The sequence below is a fragment of the Rana temporaria genome, chromosome 2 (genome assembly GCF_905171775.1).
Source record: "Rana temporaria chromosome 2, aRanTem1.1, whole genome shotgun sequence".
Taxonomy (NCBI): domain Eukaryota; kingdom Metazoa; phylum Chordata; class Amphibia; order Anura; family Ranidae; genus Rana; species Rana temporaria.
The window spans coordinates 60,196,375-60,223,132 of NC_053490.1; the positions used below are offsets into that span (position 1 = coordinate 60,196,375).

Below are 26,758 nucleotides of genomic sequence, written 5' to 3' on the forward strand. Positions count from 1 at the left end.
TGTTCTAAATGACTTTCCACCGCTCGGATGATGGTGGAAAGCTTACTGAGGAGAAACAGGAAGTGAGAAATTCAAAAAAATAAAAAAATAATTTAGAAGGGAAATGGAAGGAAAAGGTAAGTGAACCAACAATGCACTAGCTTAAAGGAACCAATTTAGAAAATAAAAGACAAACCTTTACAACCCCTTTAACAGAAGTTATCAGGCTGATAACAGAAGAACGGAGCAGGAGAAAAACCACGAGGCATAGTGCTTTGAAGAGAGATAAGAAAACATTGCAGATATGTGTGCCCAGCTCAAATTTCATGAATCGGGTTTACATCCACTTTAAATGGATTTGACATATCACTAACACTAATTCTACATGTTGCCTTTTACATGTGAATTCTTTCTCATACAAAAGACATCCAAATTCCTTAGCCAGACACCTACTGAATGCAAAAAAGCACAAATACCACTCTATTGGAAATCAACACAAACACCTACCATCAAAGAATTATTTCAAAAAGTGAAAACCATTTATGACTTGGAAGAAACAATAGCAATGAAAAAATATTCTAATCTACACTTTCACAGGATTTGGAGACCTTGGTACCTCTTTATTCCAAATACCAAAAATTGAATGAGACATAAACTGTATAATTCTAAATAAATGTATAATCATGCGATATCTGCTAATTATACTCTATGACAAAAAGAACTATCACCATCTTTTTCACTAAAACCTTCAGATAAATTCCTATGCACAAATTGACTTTTTTTTTCGCTCTGATCATAAGATCATAAGATCATAAGATCATAAGACGCATCCAGGTTTTAGAGGAGGAAAACAAGAAAAAAAAAATTCTGAATCAAATGGTGTACTAAAATATTTACCTGTGCCAATGAATTGCAGCCAATCCAGTGCCCATAAAATGCAGCTTTACCAGTGGTCATGAAATGCAGCCTGACCAGTGCCAATTAAATGCAGCCTTACCAGTGCCCATAAAAATGCAGCCTGACCTGTGCCCTCGCGACTGGCGAAGGACATCATCACATCCGCCTGTCACTCAGATAGAAGACAGAGCAGCCCGAGCGGCCATTCTCCATTCGGCCACTGGGGCTACTCTGTCTTCGGTCTTCTGTCTTCTGTCTTCTGTGAGTGACTGACTCAGCCAGGAGATCGCCCGGTGGGAGACGGCCTCCCAGTATTGTGACATGGCAGCAGCGATGGGGGGAAGGCCTGGTCATCATTCGCTCCATAAGACGCAAAGACATTTCCACCCATTTTAATGGGGGAGAAAAATACGGCATCTGGAAACCAATTCAATTGACATATTCAACATATTCAATATATTACTTAAGATATTATTTATACATACACACACACACACACACATATAGATCTATATATATATATATATATATATATATATATATATATATATATATATATATATATATATATATCTATAGTAGATAGATAGATAGATAGATAGATAGATAGATAGATAGATAGATCTATATCTATAAATAGATCTATCTCTATATAGATAGATATATATCTCTCATCTTAAAACACATTTATTTCCCTTTTTTTAAGTGGTTGCATACCCTCTGTTCTCAGCTGCTTAAGGAGCTCAGAGAACTGGGGGAGGAGAAACAGCATAACACTAGTCTTCTCAATGAATGCCTGTGCAGGGAGGGGAGTCATGTCAGCACAAGTCTGATCATTGGGGGAGAGCAGACTGAATTCCCAGCAGAGCTAGAAAACGGACAATGCTCTGCTCTTGTGCCTAGTGTGGTCAGTTTATTTTAAAGGAAAACCTAGGGACTGGCAGGAACACCAGGGGCCAGATTCACAAAGAGATACGACGGTGTATCTCCTGATACACCATCGTATCTCTGACGTAAACTGGTCCTATCTATGCGCCTGATTCATAGAATCAGATACGCATAGATAGGGCTAGATCCGACAGTGTTACACTGTCGGATCTTTTTTTAAATTTAAAAATGGCGCCGGGGGCGTTCCCACTGATTTACGATAAATAATATGTAAATCAGCGAGATACGCAAATTCACGAACGTACGCGGACCCGTCGCATTGTTTTTACGTAGTTTCCGTAGCGGTTTTCCGTCGTATACTTACCCTTTCTTTTATCAGGCACAGCCGATGTTAAGTATAGCCGGCGTTCCCGCGTCGAATTTGAATTTTCCTACGTCGTTTGCGTACGCCGATTCACGAACACGCGCATCGCAAGTCCCGCTCACGTCGCAACCACTGACGTCCTAGTGACGTCAGTGGGAGCAATGCACGCCGGGAAATTCCCCGGACGACGCATGCGCATTTAAATCGGCGCGGGAACGCGCCTGATTTAAATATGACACTCCCCTAGCCGCGGAATTTGAATTCCGCTGGGGGATTTAGGATCCGCCGTCGCAAGTTTGGAGGTAAGTGGTTTGTGAATTAGCCACTTGCCTCCTAAACTTGCGGGAGCGGATCTTAATTCACGTAGATCGAGCGGATCTATAGATCCGCTGAGCTACGTGAATCTGGCCCCAGGATTTCACACAAAGGAAGCAATACAAAGAGAACAGGACACTTTTTCATAAAAGTACATGGTACAGCAGGAGTATTGTGAATATATGTAATGTTGGGGTAACATTCTTTAAAAGCAGCTTTTTACTACTGCTTGTAAATTATGTAAATAGTTTTTTGTCCAAAGTCTGGGCACAGGAGCACTTTAATGATTGTTTTTTCAGCAGCGGATCAGTGGCCTTTAATAAACAGCACTGGATAAATAGCCATCGGGTGGCTGATGAGCCTGGTAATTGCTGTGTACACAGTTGTCATTAGACAGCTGGGTACACAGAGATCTGATGGGGATGGGTACCATGTGATTGCTGTGATTGGTCATCACAGCTAATCACATGGTACGGTTTACAGTGCTAATTCCTTCCCTTTCCCTTAAAACAGGATAAGTGAGAGATTTTAGTCATTATAAATGGGAAAAGAACGAATGGATCAGCAACTGCACATTCATTTTGTTACAGAGACACAGGGATGGTTTTTAATAACCCTTTCATGCCCCCTCCCCTCCTACACATACTCAATGTGACCTGCATTAACCAGTTTTCCTTCCTTATCCTGTTCATCTGAACACTAATCCCTTTATCTCCATCCTGCCACTGTATATGACCAGTACATCAACCCCTTCACTTCCTCCTTCCTCTGTGTATGTATGACCTGTACATTTATTGTTTCTAATCCGACATTCTCATGCTCCATGTTTAACCCCCTCAGCAGCGTCATTTTTCTTCCAAATAAAATTGTGGAAAAAAATAATATCGCCTTGGGGTGTCTACTTTCCAAAAAAGGGCACATTTCAGGGGTTTCCATACTATTCTGGCATTTTTATTTTAACAGAAAGTCAGGAAAACTGATTTTATTTTCCAAAATTATTTGGCCTTTTTTCATTTTTATAGTAATAAGTAAAACACCAAGCAGTTATTATCCACTTCAATACTGGGCACTTTTGCCCCATTCCTTCCCAATTTTCAGCTTTCTGCGCTCTCGCACTTTTCTTTTTTTTTTTAAAAAGTGTATTTTTTTTTTTTGTGCGTGTACTCGAGAGAGGAGCCAGACTGCAGGAGTTGGGAGTAGGCAGGCCTCCCCCAGAGGCAATCTGCCATCTTTCTCCATGCCCCGGGTGGCAATGGCGGGTGTGTGAGGGGGTCCTCCCACACAGCCCGCCCTACCTGCTCCGCTTTGAAGCCCAACGGGGCAGAGGGACTCCCTATAAGGGAGTGAGAGGATTAGCCCGCTCAACCAGCCCCATTAGATCTTCGCCTCTCTTTAGAGACCGCGTGGTCAAAGTGCGTGTGTTAACCCAATTTAGAGTGCATGTGTAGGTGTGGTGGTTTTTGTGGGAGGGGGGTGGGCGTACTAAGCACAGGCTTACCTTGCATAGCACACCCACCGGGAGCCGGGCTGAGACCACCAAACTCAATTCACATGAAGCCGAGACCGGGATCCGAACCTCTAGCTGCAGAGGTGAATGGCTTGTCAGCACAGTGCCAATCGCGTTGAGCCACTGCAGCTCCCCTCTCGCACTTTTCAATGAGAATTGCGCGGTCATGCAACACTGTACCCAAATGAAATTTTTATAATTTTGTTCACACAAATAGAGCTTTCTTTTGGTGGTATTTATTCACAAAACAGTTTATTTTAATTTTTTGCGATATAAGTGAAAAAAAGAACGGACATTTTAAAGAAATACTATATTTCTACTTTGTTTTAAAAGAAATCCAATAAAATCTAATTTTGTCATAAATTTTATGTATTTTAAAATGTTTCTGCTACATGTGTTTGGAAAAAAAAATCCTGTTAAGTTTATAATAATTGGTTTGTGTGATCACGGACAGATGTACGCAGATGATCACAGACATACTGTATGTGTGCAGATGATCACGGACATATGTGTGCAGATGATCACGGACATATGATTTTACTGTTACACATGTGGGGGACAGGTGTTTTCACTGTGTGGGGACGTGTGTGGTGACACTATTTTGGAGACATTGTGTGGGGACATTTGTGGGGACACTGGGCCTGTGATCAGTGTTTAAAAACTCATACTCACTGATCCCCGGCCGATTGCAGAGATCCTCTCTCCTCACTGACAACTTCCATGTGAGGAGAGCCAATTACCTAGCAACCGGCTCTCTATTTACGTGATCGGGAACGGTCATCAGTGATGTGTCACGTGTAGCCACGCCCCCTAACAGTAAGAATCACTTCCTAGGGAACACTTAACCCCTGCAGCGCTACCTAGTGGTTAACCCCTTCACTGCCGGTGTCATTTTTACAATAATCAGTGCATTTTTATAGCACTGATCGCTGTAAAAATGACAGTGGTCCCAAAATGGTGTCAAATGTGTCCGATGTATCTGCCATATTGTCACAGTCATGATAAAAATCGATGATCGCCGCCATAACTAGTAAAAATTTAATTATTAATAAAAATGCCATAAAACAGTCCCCTATTTTGTAGAAGCTGTAACTTATTGTTACGATTATTTTGTTACGATATTGCTTTTTTTAACCAAAAATATGTACAAGAATACGTATCGGCCTAAACTGTGGAAAAACAAATTTTTTATATATTTTTTGGGGATATTTATTATAGTAAAAAGTAAAAAATATAGTTTTTTTTCAAAATTGTCGCTCTTTTTTTGCTTACAGCGCAAAAAATAAAAATCACAGAGGTGATCAAATACCACCAAAAGAAAGCTCTATTTGTGGGAAAAAAAGGACGCCAATTTTGTTTGGTCAACACGTATCACAACCGCGCAATTGTCAGTTAAAGCAGGCATAGTGCCAGTGGCCTGGTCTTTGACCACCAAAATGGTCCGGGGCTGAAGTGGTAAATACCACCAAAAGAAAGCTCTATCTAAAAAGAAAGATATAAAACTAATTTAGGTACAGTGTTGCATAACAGAGTAATTGTCAGTCAGACTATCACAGTGCTGAAAACTCAAAAATGGCCTGTTAATTATGGAGTATTATAGGCTGGTACTCGGGTGAGTAAAGTGTTCCTGTTACGTTGCCCAGTATGGGCAAAATACAGGTCCACTTTAATACATTTTTAATGAACATATAACAGCAATAATTGGTGTTTTTTTATATCTAGAGATTGGAGTTAATTGGCAAATAACTCTCCAGGTTTTTCAATCCCCTAACTGAGCACAGGGGGCTCACAAACGCTTCATAGTCCTCCCAGTTACAGAGGCAGAAAGCAACGCTGGAGACGGTGGCCCAAGGCTATCAAAGTTAACACTAGCTCGTTAGGGATACGAGATGAAAACCAATTAGCATATTTGTAAACAAAGTTCTTTAGCTTTTAGAAATGAAGCATTAATGCTGCTTAAAGCTGATTAGGAGAATTATTCATACAGTCGCTGCTACCTATTGCATTTTTTAGTGCAATTACCAGGTAAATAAACAACATAGCTGCAAATAAACAGAGCTAATCTGCTGTGAATTTCCAATGTGGCCAGAAAAAAATTGCATAGCCAGAAGCTTCTTCTTAAAGTGGTAGTTCACCCTCACTGGCTTGATTTTACCATCGAGACAGGCATTGTAGCGCGAGCTACAGTATGCCTGTCCCGATTTTTTTAACCCCGTACTCACCTTGTAATCGGAGATCGTATTTTTCGGCTCCCGCGGGGAATGGGCGTGCCTATGGAGAGGGAGGATGATTGACGGCCGGCCCTGGCACGTCACTCTCCCCGAAGACAGCCGGAGTAGGTCTCGGCTCTTCACGGCGCCTGCGCACAGGCTATGCGCAGGCGTCGTGAAGAGCCAAGCCTATTTCGGCTATTTCCGGAGAAGCGTGACGCGCCAGAGCCGGCCGTCAATCATCCTCCGTCTCCATAGGCACGCCCATTCCCCGGTATCTTCGATCTACGCGTACAAGGTGAGTACGGGGGTAAAAAATTCGGGACAGGCATACTGTAGCTCGCGCTACAATGCCTGTCTCGATGGTAAAAGAAAAAAAAAAATTTTTTTTTTCGTTGATAGGGTGAACCCCCGCTTTAAAATACCATTGGGGTTCGTGTACAAAGGCAAATGCATGTATCTCTATATATTCCCATTAATGCCTAATGCTCAGACGCAACTCTGGTGAACACACAGTGGTCCCCAGTAACCCCAAAGCCAAAACGAAATGTCCTGGAAAACACTTCGAATTACTTCAGGTTGCAAGAAACAATTAGAAATCATGTCAAATCTTATCTTTTTTCTTTTGTTTAAAGGAGTTGTAAAGGAAACATTTTTTTTTGCTGAGATGACTGTTTACAGGGTATAGAGACATAATAGTTAACTGATTCCTTTTAAAAACGATTAAAAGTAGATAAAAATAAATTATATAATGTACCTGCAGTTTCTAGTTTAATTTTTGCATGTTATTTCCTGCCTCTGTGCTGTATAGAGCCATAGAGCAGTGATGGTTTGGAAAACGAAACTAGAAACCCCCAGTACTGTGGTCATCAGGAAACAGACAACCAGGAAGTGTCCAGAACAGAGAAGAATTACAGCAACATCAGAGCAAAAACGAACAATGAGGACATGAAATCAGGACTGCAGTAAGGTAAAGGAAGCTATTTAGCTAAAAAAAAAAATTCCTTTAGTGACCCTTTAAGAATACAGAATAACAGATTACTCACCACAGACATGCCAATAAAGATTTTTTTTTACCTTTTGCAAGAGGAATATTAGCTATGCTTTTTGCTTAAAGTGTAACTCCACTTTCGTGGGGTAAAACAATTGCAAATAAAGAAAATAATAATATAGCGTGTTCAATTGCGATACAAGTCATATTGTAATTGAATGTTATTAAAAATTACCTCTTTTCATTCTGCAGCTCTGTAATTTTCTATAAATGCAATGCAATATGGCTACATGGAGTTGTTCTGTACACAGAATGTGTACTGACCACTCCCCAGAAACATAATTTCCTGCTTGTGTGATTGGCTCACCAATTTTCCCAGAAGTCTGCCTGAGATACAGGTCAGATTTCAGGCATCCCCTGCAGCAAAAAATTCATTTTTGGTGAGATATTTCCAATAGGAACACGCCTAAAGGGATGCAGGCCCAGCAGCTTTCCTCATTAGTGCCCCGCAGCTGCCACAGCTGAATGATAATTATAAAACCACTCCCATCAGAGCCACTCCGCAAAGAGGCACAGACAAACACACAGGGATTTCTTCAGAATAAATAAAGGTAGGAATCTGCAACAACGTTTGTTATAATCCTTGTAATGTACATAGATCACCCAGAGCGTCACAAAGTGGTGTGACACTTTAAAGCGGAGCTCCACCCTAAAGTGGAACTCACGCTGATCAGAACCCTCCCCCCTCCGGTGTCACATTTGACCCCTTTCAGGGGGGAGGGGGGTGCAGATACCTGTCTAAAGACAGGTATTTGCACCCACTTCTGGCCACAACAGTCTCGGGCAGACTGCGGGCATTACGTCACCTCCCCCCCGTTGTGTGCTGGGAACACTCGGCTCCCAGTACACAGCGGAAGCCAATCGGCAGGCGCAGCGTGACTCGCGCATGCGCCGTAGGGAATCGGGCAGTGAAGCCGGAGCGCTTGACTTCCTGGTTCCCTCACTGAGGATGGCGGGGGGAGCAGCAGAGACACGAGCGATCGCTCGTCCTCTGCTGCGGACGGCGCTGGACTCCAGGACAGGTAAGTGTCCTAATATTAAAAGTCAGCAGCTGCAGTATTTGTAGCTGCTGGCTTTTAATATTTATTTTCCAGGGAACATCCGCTTTAATATAAATTCAATTCCATATCATTGCTCACAAAAGATAATGTACACATAGGTGCAGGAAAATCCATATATAAAGTTCTGGGCTGCTTGAGCAGACTGGACTCCACCCTCAAACTGAATCATAATTTTGGGTGGATTAATCTTAAACAGCAAAGAAGGGCACAGTTTAAAGCGGAGTTCCAGTCCCCTAATTCACTTTTTTTTTTTTTTTTTTTAAATACTTTGCTGTAATTGTGTCCACTTCAAATGCAACATTTAGATAATGACATTAATGTTGTCCTTTTATTTAATGTTTAAATTGTTTAAAACTAACCTGATCTCGGAAGCAGGCAGGGTCCATCTCTGCTGATGGCATCTGAAGCCCTTGTGTTAATTTCTGGGACTCAGTGCAGCTGGGTACCCAGCATGCACCTCCCGACCTCGCGCCTGCGCAGTAATGCCGCTGCGCAGCGCTCTTTCGTCTTGATGCGTTGCTATAGCAATGGCGGCGGAAGTTCCCATCCCATTGATATAGCAGACCAAAAAAGGAAAGAAACCGGCTGCACACCGATGTTCTTGAAGTCCATTTATTGAATGTTCCATACAAACAATGACGTTTGAAGTAACCGTAACAGAGGTGGACTAGTTTCGCACAGCTACACTGTAGCGGCGATTTTGCTTTGCTGTCTACTTCCATTGCTATAGCAACCTGTCAATCAAAGAAAATCCAGAACAGAGAGGCTTCACTTCCTCTCTGTAGATACTCATCCTTAAAAATGGCGCCTAATTCCTCCTATTCATGTCATTTCCGGTCCGGAAATCGCACAAGATTTCAGTATTAGGTGATTCCTATTGACTTCTGAGATAGATGACGCTGATATCCCAGAAGTTCATTGGAATCACCTAGTTACATCATCGCCTAGGTGGCCAGAGCTGAAAGGGGTTCACACAATAAGGAATTTTTTTTAATACAATTTCCATTTTAAATATAAATGGAGGATAGGCATTGGATTGGTTCCAAGTTGAAAAAATGTGTGGAACTTGCTTTCATGATAGAGAAATATTTCAAATGTTTCCCGCATATCAATGACGTCTCTAAAAGCCAAGCTGCTCGTTTTTCCTGCCTGTCTGAGTTTTCAATATATTCCCGTGTAGAATCCACAAGAAGTTGTACGGTTTAGAAATACCGCATTGGTAGCCCTCCAGTGGATTTTTCTTGGGGATCTTTGAGCATTGACATTTCCATGAGTTCAGACTACAAGCCAATTTCAAAGCCCCAAGCTTAGGAGGAGTCTTCTGTTTTTTTCATCTTGTGGGAAATACACTGTATTGCCAAAAGTAGCATACAATTGTCTAAAAAAGTGTTTCACAACCGTTTTTCCGTCAAGGCACCCTTTACAATCTGGAAAGTCTTGAGGCACCCCGTTCGAAAATGTAAAAAAACTATTCCAATAGCTTTACATAATGCAACAACATCCACGTGTAGGACACCCAACGTTAGAGGTGATTTATTCTTCCAAAGCAAATACCGTATTTATCTGCCTATTGCGCGCACCGGCGTAGAGCGTGCACCTCTAATCTTTACGTGAAATTCCTGATTTTTTTATTTTATTACTTACAGTTTTGGTGTCTTGCCCGGCGTCCATCGGCGGCCTTGTCTGGTCCAGCGTCCGTCTGCGGCCTTCGTTATGTCCTCCCCGCTTCTCCCGCGCTGGTCTCTGAGCCGATCCCCGCTTCACACACTGTGTTTGAACGCCGCCGCCGAATATACCGAGCGCAGTACACTCGGGCACGCTCGGCCATGCTCGGCCACGCTCAGCTCCTCTCGGCTTCTCTCGCATAACCACGAGGGGAGCCGAGCATGGCCGAGTGTACCCGAGTGTACTGCGCTCGGCCGCGTTCAAACACAGCGCGGGAAGCAAGTATCGGCGTATATTGCCCACCCACGATTTTGCCCTGATTTTAAGGGCAAAAAAGTGTGCAGTATACGCCGATAAATACGGTACACTTTTGCACACAGGTACTGACTAGTATTCCAATGTTTCTCTTCTCCCTCATTTCCTTGCCATCATTTAGCTAATATCAACCCAGTGCTCAGGTAAAGGGGCACAGGAGGGTCAAACAAGGATGCTGTGGAGGCAACAGACATCCTCCTTATTAACTGATGATGTCATTGGTTGTTAGGATGCCAATGTCTAGAAAGTCATAATGGTGCATAATAAAAACACATGGCTTTGTGTAACTAAAAGGCAGGCTTGCCACCTGCTGACTTGTATACCATTTTTGATAACATTTTTAGGCATTTTTCCAAGGCACCCCTGAAGAAACCTCAAGACACCCCAGGGCAATCAACTCCAATGACGCGAGGGGCGGGGTGAGTCCTGTAGTCCGCGGCTATGGACGCCAGCTACAGGACTCGGGAGCGCGCCCATAAGGTAACCCCCTTAGGAGTGTGCTTCCCTGGGGGGTTACCAGAAGCGGGGAAGAGCCTAGACAGCCGCAGAGGGACCCCAGAAGACGTGGATGGGGGCCACTCTGTGCAAAACTAGCTGCACAGCGGAGGTACTATAACTAACTATTATTTTTTTATTTTTTTTAAAACAAACCCATACAACCCCTTTAAATGGCCTGCGGAGATCCTTGACCTCAACCCTACATTCTCCTTTTGATGAATAGAAATGTCTATTATGAGCCAGCAGTACCTGACCTTACACACTATTTTGGTTTAATGGGCATAAGTCCTCATTCCAAAATGTTGTGGAAACATTTCCAAAAAGAGTGGCGACTGTTATAGTTGCCACTTCATATAAAAAAAAAAAAACATGGTTTTGGAATGGGCTTTTACACCAGCTCTCCCTCAACCTAACCTAGTGCAGACACATTACTATATAACAGCATGCCTTTTAACATAAGACTCTACCATCAGGCTCGGATTTACTCCCTTTGCCGCCCCAAGGCCGGGTCCTTCAATGCCGCCCCCGCCTGCGCAGTACAGGAGGGATATTATCCGCCAGGGGACTTTTTCGGCAGGACACTGAGAAGCGGGAGGGGGTGCTGCTGCCGAATATGACATTGAGAACCATCTCACCTCCTCTTCCTTCTGTTTTCTCTCCTCTCACCATCCGTCACATGACCTGGGGGGACTCCCGAAATAAAATTGTCCTCTCCTCTCAGCTGCAATGCCGCCCCTGCACCCACTGCCGCCCCGAGGCCTGGCCTTGTTGGCCTTGTCTGAAATCCGGCCCTGTCTACCATGTACTCTAGCATTTATCCCTGGAAGAATTAAGAAAAATGTCTACTTCTCCTCTCTTCTGCAATACTAAAAGGAAACTACAATGTTGAGAGTCAGGATTTCATTTTAGGATAATATGTTTTTAAACCAATATTTTATGTACTTGCTCTTCTGTGATCCAGGGGCAACACAGTGATGAAGTGGTTAGCACAGTGTTGCTGGTTCGAATCCCAACCATGACACCATCTGCCTGAAGTTTGCATGTTCTCCCTGTGCCTGCGTGGGTTTCCGCCAGGTACTCTGGTTTCCTTCCATACTCCAAAGACATGCTGGTAGGTAATCAGATCCTGTCTAAATTGGCCCTACTAGCATGTTGGGATCCTATGGGCTAAACAAGAGGCCACTAAACTCATCCAGAGTAAGCTAAAAATGGACAATTGCCTTTAGCTGATGTAGCAAAGCTGCTCCAGGCTCTGGGAGAATCCCAACAATATTCTCAGGATCCACCCCAAACTTGCTCATCCATGTCTTTATATACCATGTTTGTACACTGGTGCACAGTCATGTTGGAAAAGGAAGGGACCATCCCCAAACTATTCTCACAAAGTTGGGAGCAAAATGTCCAAAATGTATTGGTATGCTGATGCTTTAAGAGTTCCCTTCACTGGAACTAAGGGACCAATCCCAACACCTGAAAAACAACCCCACACCAAATAATTTGGACAAGAGCACAAAGCAAGGTATAAACAAAAATAGAGCAACAATTTTGAAAAAATCAATATTTTTTACTTTTTGCGATAATAAATATCCCCAAAAAAGATTGGTTTAGGCCGATGCGTATTCTTCTACCTATTTTTGGTTAAAAAATAAATAAAAAAATCGCAATAAGCGTTTATCGATTGGTTTGCGCAAAATTTATAGCGTTTACAAAATAGGGGATAGTTTTATGGCATTTTTAATTAATATTTTTTTTTTTTACTACTAATGGCGGCGATCATCGATTTTTTTCGTGACTGCGACATTATGGGGGACACATCGGACACTTTTGACACATTTTTGGGATCATTGTCGTTTTCACAGCGAAAAGTGCTATAAAAATGCACTGATTACTGTGAAAATGACACTGGCAGTGAAAGGGTTAACCACTAGGGGGGCGCTGTAGGGGTTAAGTGTGACCTCATGTGTGTTTCTTACTGTAGGGGGGCAGGGCTGGACGTGTGACGTCACTGATCGTCATTCCCTATATCAGGGAACAGACGATCACTGACACTGCCACAGAGAAGAACGGGGAAGGTTTGTTTACACACACCTCTCCCCGTTCTTCAGCTCCTGTGACCCGATCACGGAACACCATCGGCGATTGGGTCCGCGGGTCCTGCGGGCGCGGTCACGGAGCTTCGGACTGGGTCGCGAGCGTGCCGCCGGCGGCGCACTCGCGACCCACGGCTGGGTTCTTAAAGAGGACATATATACGTCCATGTGCCCAGCCGTGCCATTCTGTCAACATACAGTACCTGACTGCGATATTGTGTCAATCTCACTTCTGTTATCAGCGAGATTGACACCTGCGAGCCCCGTCGCGGAAGCAAGCGCCGAGCTGTGTCGCTCCTAATGGATTCCTATGGATGCGCTGCATCTCGTGGGGGTGGCGAGCATGAGAAGCACAGCCTCGTAGCGGTGATTTCCAGCCTGATCCCATTGCGCTGGAAACACAATATCGGCGGCAGGTACTGTATATAGTCGTGCAGCGGTCCTTAAGTGGTTAAAGTTCATGTGGGTGTAAAGGCAGGCGTCCCAGTACTTTTGATAATATAGTGTGTACATACAGTATATATATATATATGTATATCAGGTTACAGGTGTCAAACACAAGACCCGCAGGCTGAATCCGGCCCTCCAGGCCATTTCATGCAGCCCTTGCACCTCTCCTGCAGTTGCAGGAGAGCTCCAGTCCTTCTCTGGTCCTCCTCCAGACCCTAAGGCCCCTTTCAGATGGAAGGTGAGAATGGTGCTTTTAGCTGCGGATTTTCTATTTTTCTACCGCAGCTAAAAGCACACAATGTTTTCCTATGGCCCAATTCACACACATCGTTTACGTGCGATTTCGTTACATGCGGTTTGGTGCGAATAGAAAAAATAGAATTGAATGCATCCAGGTGCGATATAACGCAGCTATATGCACATAACCGCAGGTAATCGCAGTCTTTTTTGTCAACTGCGGATAGCAGCGTTGGGAAAAAAAAAAGAACAAAAGGAAGCATATCATAATCCCAAAAAATAAAAAGGGTTGCTATGGAAATGAATACCGCAGCTAAACGCGGCCGCAATTAAACGCACGTAAACGCATGTAATCGCAATGTGCAAATGCAGTTAATCGCAGTGCCTGGAGCCTTGAATTTCACAAAACATTGGTAGTGCTTTTTACTTCGGCAAAACAGCCGTCCGTCTGAAAGGGGCCTTACATGTACTTTTAGCTTTCAAGCAATGCATCCAGCTTCTTCCCAGCAACAGCATAAGGTAAGGGGGGTGCACTGTGATGTAAGGGAGAGTGGGGGACTTAACTTCTGATGGTGGGGTGACTCTTGACATCTAATGTAAGGGGAGGGGATGCACTGGACATCTAATCTTACAGATACAACCGGCCCTTTTGAGTGCAATCATATAGCTGATGCGGCCCCCGATGAAATTGAGTTTGACACCCCTGGGTTAGATGAACAGCTCCAGCAGATCTTTCAGTGCAATGCAATCAGGTTTTCCCAACAGCTTACACATATTTATATGTCATATTGGTCATTATACTTTTTTTGTCCTAAATACACCAAATAAAGAATATATAAAACATGATTATTTCCCTGTAAGCTTTCTCTAAATTTGCAATAATTAAACACAATCTGCAGCATTAGCTAGCAGCCAGGATTTCATTTGAACATTTTTGTATAAAGGCAATTCCTTCAAAGGTTAAGCTGCACTGTGTTTGAATAATTTCCTCTTTAATTTGACTCATCTATTGGTTTAAGTCATTAATGTTGTAAAAGCTTTTATTCAGTAAATGGAGGAGCAATCAGTGTAATAACAAGCGAGCATGAAATGATATTGTAAATTATAAACCTTCCAAAGCACAATCAAGTGTTCCATTTCTGGCATAGCCAAAATAATTACCAAATAACTGCATCTCTTTTGCCTTGTTTAGCGTAATAGTGGCCATAATTATGAGAATATTACTTTCATTTCACTACTGAGCAACTAATATAGAATTCCTCTAATGCCTTGTACACACGGTCGGAATTTTGACCGTGCAAAAGTCCGCCATGAGTCTTTCAGAAGTCCAACGAAAAGATATTTTGCGGGCGATTTGTTGAGGCAATGGCTGGTGTTTGCGCTTCGATCATCCCGGAACCATGGTTGATATGGTGTTAGGATGATTGAAGCGCATAATTTCCATTATTACAATGTAATAAAAAAAAGAAATAGTTCAACTCACCATAATGCAGAATCAGTGAGACCCCCGAGTGTGTCACTTGCCACCGTCGCCTACCACCAGATGCAGCGTGTCTTTTGCCACCATCGCCTGCTACCAAATTCAGCTTGCCACCGTCGCCTGCCAACAGATGCGGCTTGTCACTTGCCAACAGATGCGGCTTGTTACTTGCCAGGTGCCGCTTGTCACTTGCCAGGTGCAGTTTGCCACTTGCCAGGTGCAGTTTGCCACTTGTCAGGTGCAGTTTGCCACTTGCCAGGTGCCGCTTGTCACTTGCCAGGTGCCGCTTGTCACTTGCCAGGTGCCGCTTGTCACTTGCCAGGTGCAGTTTGCCACATGCCCGGTGCCGCTTGTCACTTGCCAGTGAGGATGGAACCGCCGAAACTCAGTGTAGTGTTTGCGGCAGTCTGTAAGCACTGGACGGTGGTGCGGGCGGGCGAATAAAACATACTCGATCAATTAGCCAGACAGCTAATCACGGCTGGCTGTGAGGGCAGAGCAGCTGTGATGTGTGGCGGGCGGCGAGAGATGATGTCATCTCTCTGCTCGTCCGCCACCGCTGAAACCCCTGAAAGTGCAGCCTTGTCGGCGGCCCGGCTGCAAACAGGCTACGGCCCGGCAGTGGGCCGCGGCCCGGGGGTTGGGGACCCCTGCTATAATGTACCTGTAGTTTCTAGTTTTGTTTTTGCATGTTGTTTCCTGCTTCTCTGCTGTACAGAGCCACAGAGCCAATACAGGGCAGTGATGGTTTGGAAAACGAAACTGATTGGTGCTGTGGGGTTTTAGACACACAGTAATCACACCTCCTTGATTAGTGACCACAGAGAGAAAGCTCCCAGTACTGTGGTTACCAGGAAACAGACAACCAGGAAGTGTGGAGATCAGAGAAGAATTACAGCAACTTGAGAGCAAAAACTAACAATGAGGACATGAAAACAGCACTGCATTAAGGTAAAGGAAGCTATTAAGATAACAAATAAATTCCTTTACAACCCTTTAAATCTAAATTTCATACTCATGATTTTGTCCCTCCTGTTGTGGCCCTTTCCATCATGATTGTGGGCATCTGAAGCCCAATCGCTCATTCTTCCTGGATAAGCGTTGAAGAGGTGCATGCTGGGTAACCAGCATGCCCCCATCGATCACGAGCATGCGCAGTTAACCAGCCACTGATCACAGTACTGCCCAGAGACTCATGGGAAATGATGACACATTTAAATTTTAATGATGGTTCTTTTTGCTAAACTATTATTGAGTTCTATATGAGGCTAAACTCAAAATGATGTTACATACCAACTCTCTCTGTTCAATCCAACATGGATACACAGAAATTCTGTACAACAATTTGTGGTACTTGTATGAGCACTCAATTCTGGAGACCCTTACCTTGTCTGGATTCTCCACATTGGAAGAATCTAGAATGTTCCGTATGACAAAGGGCGTAGACAGTCTCAGGAGGACCTGTTCAAAAGTACAGACGATTTTCGGGGACACTATTTCAAAATTATCATAAAACTTCATCAGTTTGTGAATTTCACATTTTATCAGCTTTCTAAGTCCTTCACCTAGCTGGAGGATCAGCATATTTGGGTCGAACATCAGGTGGAAGGGGAATGCTCGACAGAAGGTGTTGATACTTATCCTCAAATCAGACGGAAGTCTGGATGATCTATGTGGAGGTAATTTAGCGATATTTGCATTATCACATTCCTTGATTTTATAGTACAGATTGTTACAGTTACCCGGGCTAATAATTTCAGGAAACACATTCTCATTGGTGTTGTTGATCTGTTCCACCACAACTTTAAGCATGTAGATCCTTTTTGCAGCCGCCTTTATCATACCAAGCATGGAAAATCCTACGATGGGATGGAGATGGAAGCAACTGAGCACAAGGGTCCCATCGGCAAGCTCTTTGCATAGGAAAGAAGGGGATTCCAAAGACACCTGTCTTCCGATTGAAGTCCTAATATGTTCCAGCAAAGCATCAAACCCGTTGAAGAAGTCGTGCAAAGTTCCACCAACAGCTCGGAGGACCCTTTCATTCTCCTCAAAGCAAAGGCTGAAGAACTCCTCGCCAAATCTTTCTTGTAAGTCTTCAAACTTGAGACCTAAAATTGTGCAAATACACATTATTATACAAAATTATTTGACATTATTTGCTATTGCAGGGTCAGTTTTTAGTGAGTTCTACACACTGAACATTAACCTCCCTGGCGGTATGATTCTTTCAGAAAAAAGGTGCTGAAAGCGGTACCATTATTTGCAAGGAAATTTGGCGTTTTATACTGTAGGCCTGTAATTCTTATGCCCCGTACACACCATCACTTTATGTGATGAAAAAAAACGACGTTTTTAAAAACGTCACTTTAATTGACCGTGTGTGGGGGAAAACGTCGTTTTATGTCTTGTAAAAAACGACCAAAAAAAATTGAAGCATGCTTCAACTTTATGTGTCGTTTTTCAAAACGTCATGTTTTACTTCACAGAAATTGACCGTGTGTAGCAAAAAACGTTGTTTAAAAAGTTGTTTTTACCCGCGCATGCCCAGAAGCTACTTATGAAGCGAGCTTCAATGGAAAAAGTGGTGAGAACGTAACCTCGCTTTGCTAGAACATTGTGAGAAAAACAATGGTGTGTAGGCAACTTCGTCTTTGAAAATTGAAGTTTCAAAAACGTCATTTTTTACTTCACAGAAAATGTCGTTTTTTTTCATCACATAAAGTGATGGTGTGTATGCGGCATCAGGAATAACGCACTTAAATCTGACCAAAGAAGAGTCTTGTAGGGATCCCTGGTATGAATTTTTTTTTAAAAACAAAATTATAAATTATAATATAATAAATAATTATAAATAATTATAACAAATGATAATATAATTCTAATAAAAATTATTCAATAATGTAATCAACTCAAAATCACTGAAATTTGCTCAGTTGCAGAATTGTCGCTGTCATTACTTTTATTTTTTTATGATGAATTTCCCCACAAATCGCTATCGCTCAATTCTGCAAGTGATTATTATTATTATTATTATTATACAGGATTTATATAGCGCCAACAGTTTGCGCAGCGCTTTACATCAGGGAAGACAGTACAGTCACAATACAATTCAATACAGGAGGGATCAGAGGGCCCTGCTCGTTAGAGCTTACAATCTAGAAGGGAGGGTCAAGTGGAACAAAGGGTAGTAGCTGTGGGGGATGATCAGATGGACTCAAATGCAAATACAGTTGTTAGGTGTGGGTAGGATAGGCTTCTCTGAAGAGGAGGGTTTTCAGGGATCCTCTAAAAGCTAGTAGAGAAGGAGATAGGCGGATAGATTGGGGTAAGGAGTTCCATAGGCTTGGAGAGGCTCTGGAGAAGTCCTGGAGACGAGCATGGGAGCAGGTGATGAGAGAGCTAGAGAGTAGGAGGTCTTGAGAAGAGCGAAGAGAACGATTAGGTTGGTATTTAGAGACTAGGTCAGTGATGTAGCTGGGGGCAGAGTTGTGGATGGCTTTGTAGGTAGTAGTTAATAGTTTGAATTTAATTCTTTGGGTGAGTGGAAGCCAATGGAGGGATTGACAGAGAGGGGAAGCAGAGACAGAGCGTTTGGTAAGGTGGATGAGTCTGGCAGCAGCATTCATGATGGACTGAAGGGGGGTTAGAGTATGCAGAGGTAAGCCAATGAGAAGGGAATTGCAGTAATCAAGGCGAGAGATGACCAGGGAGTGGATTAAGAGCTTTGTGGTGTCATTGGTTAGAAAGGGGCGTATTTTGGAGATGTTGCGAAGGTTGAGGCGGCAAGATTTGGACAGTGATTGGACGTGAGGTTTAAAGGACAGTTCAGAGTCCAGGACTACACCTAGGACCTTGGCATGTGGGGATGGGCTGATAGTTGTGCCATTAATTTTGACAGAGAGATCAGGGGAAGAGGCACGTGGGGGAGGGAAAATGATAAGTTCCGTTTTAGATAGATTGAGTTTGAGGAAGTGGTGCGACATCCAAAGTGAAATATCTGATAGTAAATTAGTGATACGTGAGGAAAATGAGCTAGTGAGTTGAGGGGTAGAGAAATAAATTTGAGTGTCGTCAGCGTAGAGATGGTATTGGAAGCCGTGGGAGGCTATCAGCTGACCCAGGGAGGAGGTGTAGATTGAAAATAGGAGAGGTCCAAGAACAGAACCTTGGGGGACCCCAACTGAGAATGGAAGAGGAGAGGAGGAAGTAGAATTGTAAGTAACGCTAAAGGTACGGTTGGATAAGTAAGTAGAGAACCAGCGAAGAGTACAGTCACGGAGACCAAAGGTGTGAAGTTTTTTGAGGAGGAGTGGGTGGTCAACCGTATCAAAGGCGGCAGAGAGGTCCAGGAGTAGGAGCACAGAATAGTGTCCCTTAGTTTTGGCCGTTAGTATATCGTTTGTAAGTTTTAGGAGAGCAGTTTCTGTGGAATGTTGAGGACGAAATCCAGACTGAAAGGGATCAAGAAGGTTATTATCAGCAAGGTGTACGCTCAGTCGGTTGTAGACTAGACGTTCAAGGAGTTTGGATAAAAAGGGGAGCAAGGAGATGGGACGTAGGTTGTCAAGATTGGATGGGTCCAGTGAGGGCTTTTTAAGTATGGGGCTGACTAGTGCATGTTTCAAAGAGTTAGGGAAGATGCCAGAAGAGAGGGAGAGATTGAAGATGTGGGTTAGAGAATGTAGAATAGAGTCAGAGGGTGAACGTAGCATTTGCGAGGGAACAGGGTCCAGAGCGCAGGTGGTAAGATGGACGTTGGCAAGTAATTTAGCGACCTCGTCTATAGTGGTGGGGTTGAAAGAGGGAAGTAAAGATTGTACCTGTGGGCATGAGGTGGGAAGTGTGGAGGGTATCTGAACAGTAGAGATCTCCTTGCGAATTGTATCAATCTTCTGTTTGAAGTGATTGGCGATCTCCTGGGCAGTGAGTGAGTTGGTGGGTGGAGGCAGTGGGGGACAAAGTAGAGAGTTGAAGGTAGAGAAGAGTTGACGGGGACGGGATGATAAGTTTTTAATGAGGGTGATGAAATAGGTCTGCTTGGCAGTGAGGAGGCTGGAATTGTATTTTTGGAGGGCAGATTTATACTGGACGAAGTCTTCCTTGGACTTGCTCTTGCGCCACTGGCGCTCAAGGGCACGGCTGTGTTTTTTCAGACTTCTGGTATCATCTGTTTGCCAGGGTTGAAGAGGGCGGGGCCTTATTCTGCGTGTAGTGAGGGGGGCCAGTCTGTCCAGTGATGCTAGAAGTGAAGTGTTGTAGACAGAAGTGGCTAGGTCAGTGCAGGACAGGGGTGCGATTTTGTCGTAGAGGTGGTCAGTCGCAGAGTATAGAAGAGAAGGGTTGATATGGTGAAGGTTTCTACGAGAAACTGTTAGGCGTTTGGGTGGAGAGGAGGTGGAGGAGAAGGAGAGAGTGAAGTTAATAAGGTAGTGATCAGATAGGGGGTAAGGATAGTTGGAGAGGTTACGTGGAATGCATAGGTGGGAAAAGACAAGGTCAAGGGTATTGCCTTCGGAGTGAGTAGGAGCCTGTATCCATTGCTTCAGGTCAAAGGAGGAGGTTAGACTGAGAAGTTTTGAAGTTGCAGGAGTGCTAGCATTAGTAGGGATGTTGAAGTCGCCAAGAATGATTGTGGGGATTTCAGAAGAGAGAAAGTAGGGTAGCCAGGCAGAGAAGTCATCCAGAAAGGATGATACTGGGCCAGGGGGCCGGTAGATCACAGCTATCCTTAGAGAAACTGGGGAGAAGAGACGAACACAATGTGCCTCAAATGAGGATTATAATTTATTATCGCTGTTTTCTAGCTGCTCTAAAACCATTTTTGACATAAAGGGACACTTTTGGTTGCTATGGACAATCTACAGTTTGCAGGCAGAAAGAACAGTTTTTATTATATAAAAGTGCATGTAGGACACTGGACGGACCACTAGGGACAAGGGGGGTGTGTATTTTTTACATACAGTACTGTAATCTAAAAGATTACAGTATACTGTATGTAATGTGTTTGTTTACGTTTTTGAATTTGGCGCCGTTCTCTGCTCCCGTGCGTCGTAACGTCGCAGGGAACGGTGATTGGCGGCACAGGAGGACGCTGTGTGAATCGAGCGAGGTCCCGCTCGCTCACACAGCGCGGTGGCATCGCTGGATCCAGGGACAAGGTAAGTAAACACTGTCTGTGGATCCAGCGAGGCAAGCCCGAGTCTGACTCAGGGTTACCGATCCTAGCACAAAAATCTCACCACGAGTCAGACTCGGGAATACCACCAGGGGGGTTAAAGTATTCCAAACGCCAAACTATATTTCTTAAAGAGTAGGGATGAGTTAAAACTCTGTCAAGCTTTTTTAGAATCTTTGTTTTAATTGAGGAGATTTCCCTTCAATCAGTGCCGTCTTTAAGGCAGGGCAAAAGGGACAGCTGCCCTGGGCCCTGTCATTGTTGCAGGGCCCAAAGCAGCTGCTTCATACTTGCCAACTTTCCCAGTTTAAATATAAGTTTTATAGGTAGATTCAGAGAGAAGTGCCTAAACTTGCGGCGGCGTAGCTTAGCGTGTTTAGGCTACGCCGCCGTAAGTTAGCTAGGCAAGTACATGATTCTCAATGTGCTTGCCTGCTATGTTACGGCGGCGTAGCCTAAAGTGGGCGGGCGTAAGGGCGCCGAATTCAAATGTGTGTTAGGGGGGCGTGTTGTATGCTAATTGTGCTTGACCTTACGTTTTTTACGTTTTTTTTTCAACTGCGCATGCGCCAGGTGCCTACATTTCCCAGTGTGCATTGCGGCTAAGTATGCCGCACGGGCCTATTGATTTAGACGTGGACGTAAACGACGTAAATCATGATTCACGGACGACTTACGCAAACAACGTAAAAAATTTGCCTAGCAACATGACAGGGATCCACTGCTCCCTGTCATCAGGAGCAGTGATCTCTGTCATGTTGTTGTGAGACCATCTCCCTACAGTTAGAATAACTCCCTATGACACACGTATCGCCCCCTAGTGTTTAACCCCTTCCCTGCCAGTGTCATTTACACAGTAATCAGTGCATTTTTATAGCTCTGATCGCTGTATAAATGACAATGGTCCCAAAATAGCGTCAAAAGTGTCTGATGTGTCCACTCTAATGCCGCAGTCACAATTACTAATAAAACATTTTTTAAATAAAAATGCCATAAATCTATCAACTATTTTGTAGATGCTATAACTTTTGCGCAAATCAATATACACATTTTTTCTACCAAAAATATGTAGAAGAATACATATCGGCCTAAACTGAGGGGAAAAAAATTATAAATTTTTTGGAGATATTTATTATAGCAAAAAGTAAAAAATATTGTTTTTTTTTTTAAATTGTCTCTCTTTTTTTTATAGCGCAAAAAATTAAAACCGCAGAGGTGATCGAATACCACCAAAAGAAAGCTCTATTTGTGGAAAAAAAAGGACGTCAATTTTGTTTGGGTACCACGTCGCACGACCGCGCAATTGTCAGATAAAGCTAAGCAGTGCCGTATCGCAAAATGTGCTCTGGTCAGGAAGGGGGTAATATATTTCAGGGCTGAAGTGGTTAAGGTTAAACCTCTTTTGTTCTAATTTTAATGAGTGGCCACATGTCTTGTAAAACTCCCTGCCACAAAAAAGTTTTATCCCTATTGTGGGGTCACAAGGACGATATTTGTAAATTGAAATCATATCCTCTCTCAAGCGTCTCTTCTCCTGTCCTCTCTCTGTACTAATTGTCCCACTTGCATGTACGGTAAATGTTTTTTTCAGGGGTCTCCTTCCACAACGCCAAAACATACTGATAGGTTAACTGGCTCCAGTTTTTTATTTGGAAATGCATGGGTATCTGGGAATCTGGAATGAGAATGCATGCTCCTCTGGGGCAGGAACTGAAAGGAACGGTGATCTAAAAATGGTTACAACATTTGTCTCTGCATTTATATATAAAACAAATAAATAAAAACAAGGAACCTCTAAAAATTCAGATGTGGTAAAGGGGTCAACTTTATTATGAAAATTAAAAATCTGTTCACTCATGCCATCCATGCCTTGCAGGGATGGACTGGCCATTGGGACTACAGGGAGTTTCCCGGTGGGCCGATGGCTCAGTGGGCCGGCTTCAGTGACAGGGGACCGCCGCCCCCTCTGCTCCTCTGTCTCTCCCTTCCCGTAGCGCTCACCTCCTCTCCCTCTCTGCATCGCTCACCTGGGGGGAACAGAGAAGCAGGGGGAGGAGCAGGGACAACGACAGAGGAGCATGGGGGAGGGGACAGACAGCTGACTCAGCAGCTATGGCCTGGGAGTTTCTCACGTCTGCCTAATCTTGTCCCATAAGGGGGAGCACCGAACTGATTCTTTGCCGCAGGTGAAATAATGTCTAGCTTCCCCACTGGCACTGCCTATAAGAGTACCAGTACCAGCCGTTCTACTCTAATAAACTAGAATGGCTAGTGGCTAGTGAAGGGGGAGAGGTGGCGGGGGGTGCGAGAGTTGTCCGGCCGCCATGGGAGAGACCTGTCAAAGTGGGCCAGTCTGGATCAAGTCCAGGGCCAAATTTTTGTCCCAGTCCAGCCCTGATGCCTTGCGTCCAGGTTTACAATTAACCATGAGCAAAATTGGGTGTTTTTGTTTCAACAAAACTTGTGCAAAATAGATACATTTTGGCAAAATTGCATCATTTCAGTAAAATGTTTTGGAGTAAATAGGGAATGCTAAATGAAAGTAACTCTAAGACCCGATTCACACTGGGGCGACACGACAGGTGGCTCAGCCGCTTGACAAGTCGCGTCCCATTGAATGAAATGGAACCGTTCTAATAGGAGAGACGCAAATCGCTCCGACTTAGAAAAAAGGTTCCTGTACGACTTCGGGGGCGGCTCGGGGCGACCTGCATTGACTTCTATACAGAAGTCGTTTTGCAAATCGCCTCTGAAGTCGTCCTCAGGACGACTTGCAGAGTCGCCCCCGAAGTCGTGCCGCTGCAGTGTGAACCGACTCTAAAGGAAAGAATAAAAAATATATAAATAACAAACATGTTATACATACCTGCTATTTGCAATGTTTTTGCACAAAGCAGCCCCAATCCTTTTCAATTTGGGTGCCCCACCAGAGGTCCTGGCCCCTACCCCTTGGCGAGTGCTCCCAAAAGCAAGCCTCATGCTATGTGGGTACGAGAGAGTGTCCATTCGCACTCAAAGCGTGGCTCGGCCCCACCCTCTGGTCTCTCCTCATTGGCTCACTGGCTTTGATTGACAGCAGCAAGAGCCAATGGCCCTGGTTGCTGTGTGAGCCAATGGGGAGAGAGAGACACTAGAGAGCCACTGCTCTCACGGACATCGCTGAATCAAGTTCGGGCTCAGTTAAAGTGAATGTAAAGTCTCGCTTTTTTTTTCTATAAAAATAATCATGTTATACTTACCTGTTCTTTGCAGTGGTTTTGCACAGAGCAGCCCACATCTGCCTCTTCTCTGGCGACTCTTCTGTGCTCTGGCCCCTCCCTCCTGTTGAGTGCCCTCCACAGCAAGCAGCTCCCAATGGGGGCACCCAAGCTAAGTCACAGCTCCCTCTGTCCATTCAGACACTGAGCCATGGCCTGTCCCACCCCCCTCTCTCCTGATTGGCTAGTAATTTTTGATTGACAGCAGCGGGAACCAATGGCGCCGCTGCTGTGTCTTAGCCAAACAGGAGAGAGTGTCCCGCATGTCCAAGACACTGGGTGACATCGCTGGACAGAGATGGGGCTCAGATTAGTATTAGGGGGCCAAAGGGGGTCTGCTGAACACAGAAGGCTTTTTATCTTAATGCATTAAGATAAAAAACCTTCTGACTTTACAGCCCCTTTAGTGTAAGGGGGGCTGGGGGGTTAGACCTGCACCCAGAAGTTTTTTTTTTTTTATGCATTAAGGTAATAAGCATTGAGCCTTTAGAAGCACTTTAACCACTTAACCCCCGGACCATATTGCTGCCCAAAGACCAGAGTACTTTTTGCGATTCGGGACTGCGTCGCTTTAACAGACAATTGCGCGGTCGTGCGACGTGGCTCCCAAACAAAATTGGTGTCCTTTTTTCCCCACAAATAGAGCTTTCTTTTGGTGGTATTTGATCACCTCTGCGGTTTTTATTTTTTGCGCTATAAACAAAAATAGAGCGAAAATTTTGAAAAAAATGAATATTTTTTACTTTTTGCCATAATAAATATCCCCCAAAAATATATAAAAAAACATTTTTTTTCCTCAGTTTAGGCCGATACGTATTCTTCTACCTATTTTTCGTAAAAAAAAAATCGCAATAAGCGTTTATTGATTGGTTTGCGCAAAAGTTATAGCGTTTACAAAATAGGGGGTATTTTTATGTCATTTTTATTAATATATTTTTTTTACTAGTAATGTCGGCGATCAGCGATTTTTTTCCGGTACTGCAACGTTATGGCGGACACTTCGGACACTTTTGACACATTTTTGGGACCATTGGCATTTTTATAGCGATCAGTGCTATAAAAATGCATTGGATTACTATAAAAATGCCACTGGCAGTGAAGGGGTTAACACTAGGGGGCGGGGAAGGGGGTTAAGTATGTCCCTTGTGTGTTCTTACGGGGGGGGGGGGGTGGCCTCACTAGGGGAAACACTGATCTTCTGTTCATACATTGTATGAACAGAAGATCAGCGTTTCCCCCGCTGACAGGACCGGGAGCTGTGTGTTTACACACACAGCTCCTGGTCCCCGCTCTCTAACGAGCGATCGCGTGTGCCCGGCGGCGATCGCGCCCGCCGGGCACACGCACGGGAGTCGGGGGCGAGCGGGGGGCGCGCGCGTGCCCCTAGTGGCGGCTCAAAGAGCCGACGTAGAATGACGTGGTCTCGCCCAGGAGAGCCGACCTGCCGCCGTAGAATGACGGCGGCTGGTCGGCTAGTGGTTAAGATGTTTATTGTAGTTTTAATGTTGCAATATGTTTGAATGACTCCTGAGATTTAATATTTTCGCAAATCTCTGTAATGAAAAATAAGCAAAGCATATCCTTCTATAATGAGTATTTGCCTCAACCCACCCTTGACATCAGACAATCCCAGGAGATGGACCTCTCTCTCCTCCCGCACACATCCTCTGCTGTGCATGTTTCCCTATGTAACTGTGTAGAGGGGTATGTGTCCATTCCCACCACCCAGGTCTCAGATTACACTCAGCTCCCTGCACTATGCAATGCAGTGTGTGACATCAGATCGTTGCCCATACCTCTGAAATATCAGAAATGCTGTGCAAAATGTTTGCTTTAGGAAGCCATAGAGAAGAGAGGGCTGAAGATAAACAGTTAAACAGAAGATAAACACTTATCTTATATGTGGGAGGATTTGTTTCATCTCAGTGTATCACTTGAAACTAGTCAATTCAATGGGTATATGTAAGCATTTACTTTAAAGTGGTTAACCCTCAGGCATGAAATAGGAACAAAGCATATGCCTCAATAGTATTCCTCTGCTATCAGCATGAATCACTTCTGATAAGTTTTCCTGACTCCAAGAAACAAAATGGTGACAGGGGAGGGACCCCCAGCTGATTGACAGCCTTAGCTCTGTTCTTGTTTCGGAGGGGATGTTCCTTCCCTCCAATCAGCTGTCAGAGCTCTCCTCACTGAGCTCAGCAAAAGTGTAACCTTAGCTCTCCACTTATTTTTTTTAATTCTATGACAACCCTTGCCTGGTTATTATAGCAAAAAGTAAAAAATATATATATATATTTTTTTTCAGAATGTTTG

At 44.0% G+C, this 26,758-nt stretch overlaps 1 protein-coding gene across 1 annotated transcript in view; it reads right to left on the reverse strand.

The window, feature by feature from the left end:
- Positions 1-26,758, reverse strand: part of GUCY1A2 (guanylate cyclase 1 soluble subunit alpha 2) — a 293,950-nt gene that overhangs the window by 136,927 nt on the left and 130,265 nt on the right. Inside the window, exon 4 of the mRNA XM_040340243.1 lies at positions 16,394-17,118. Coding sequence (XP_040196177.1) covers positions 16,394-17,118 — 725 coding nt within the window. The remainder of the gene's footprint in view (positions 1-16,393; positions 17,119-26,758) is intronic.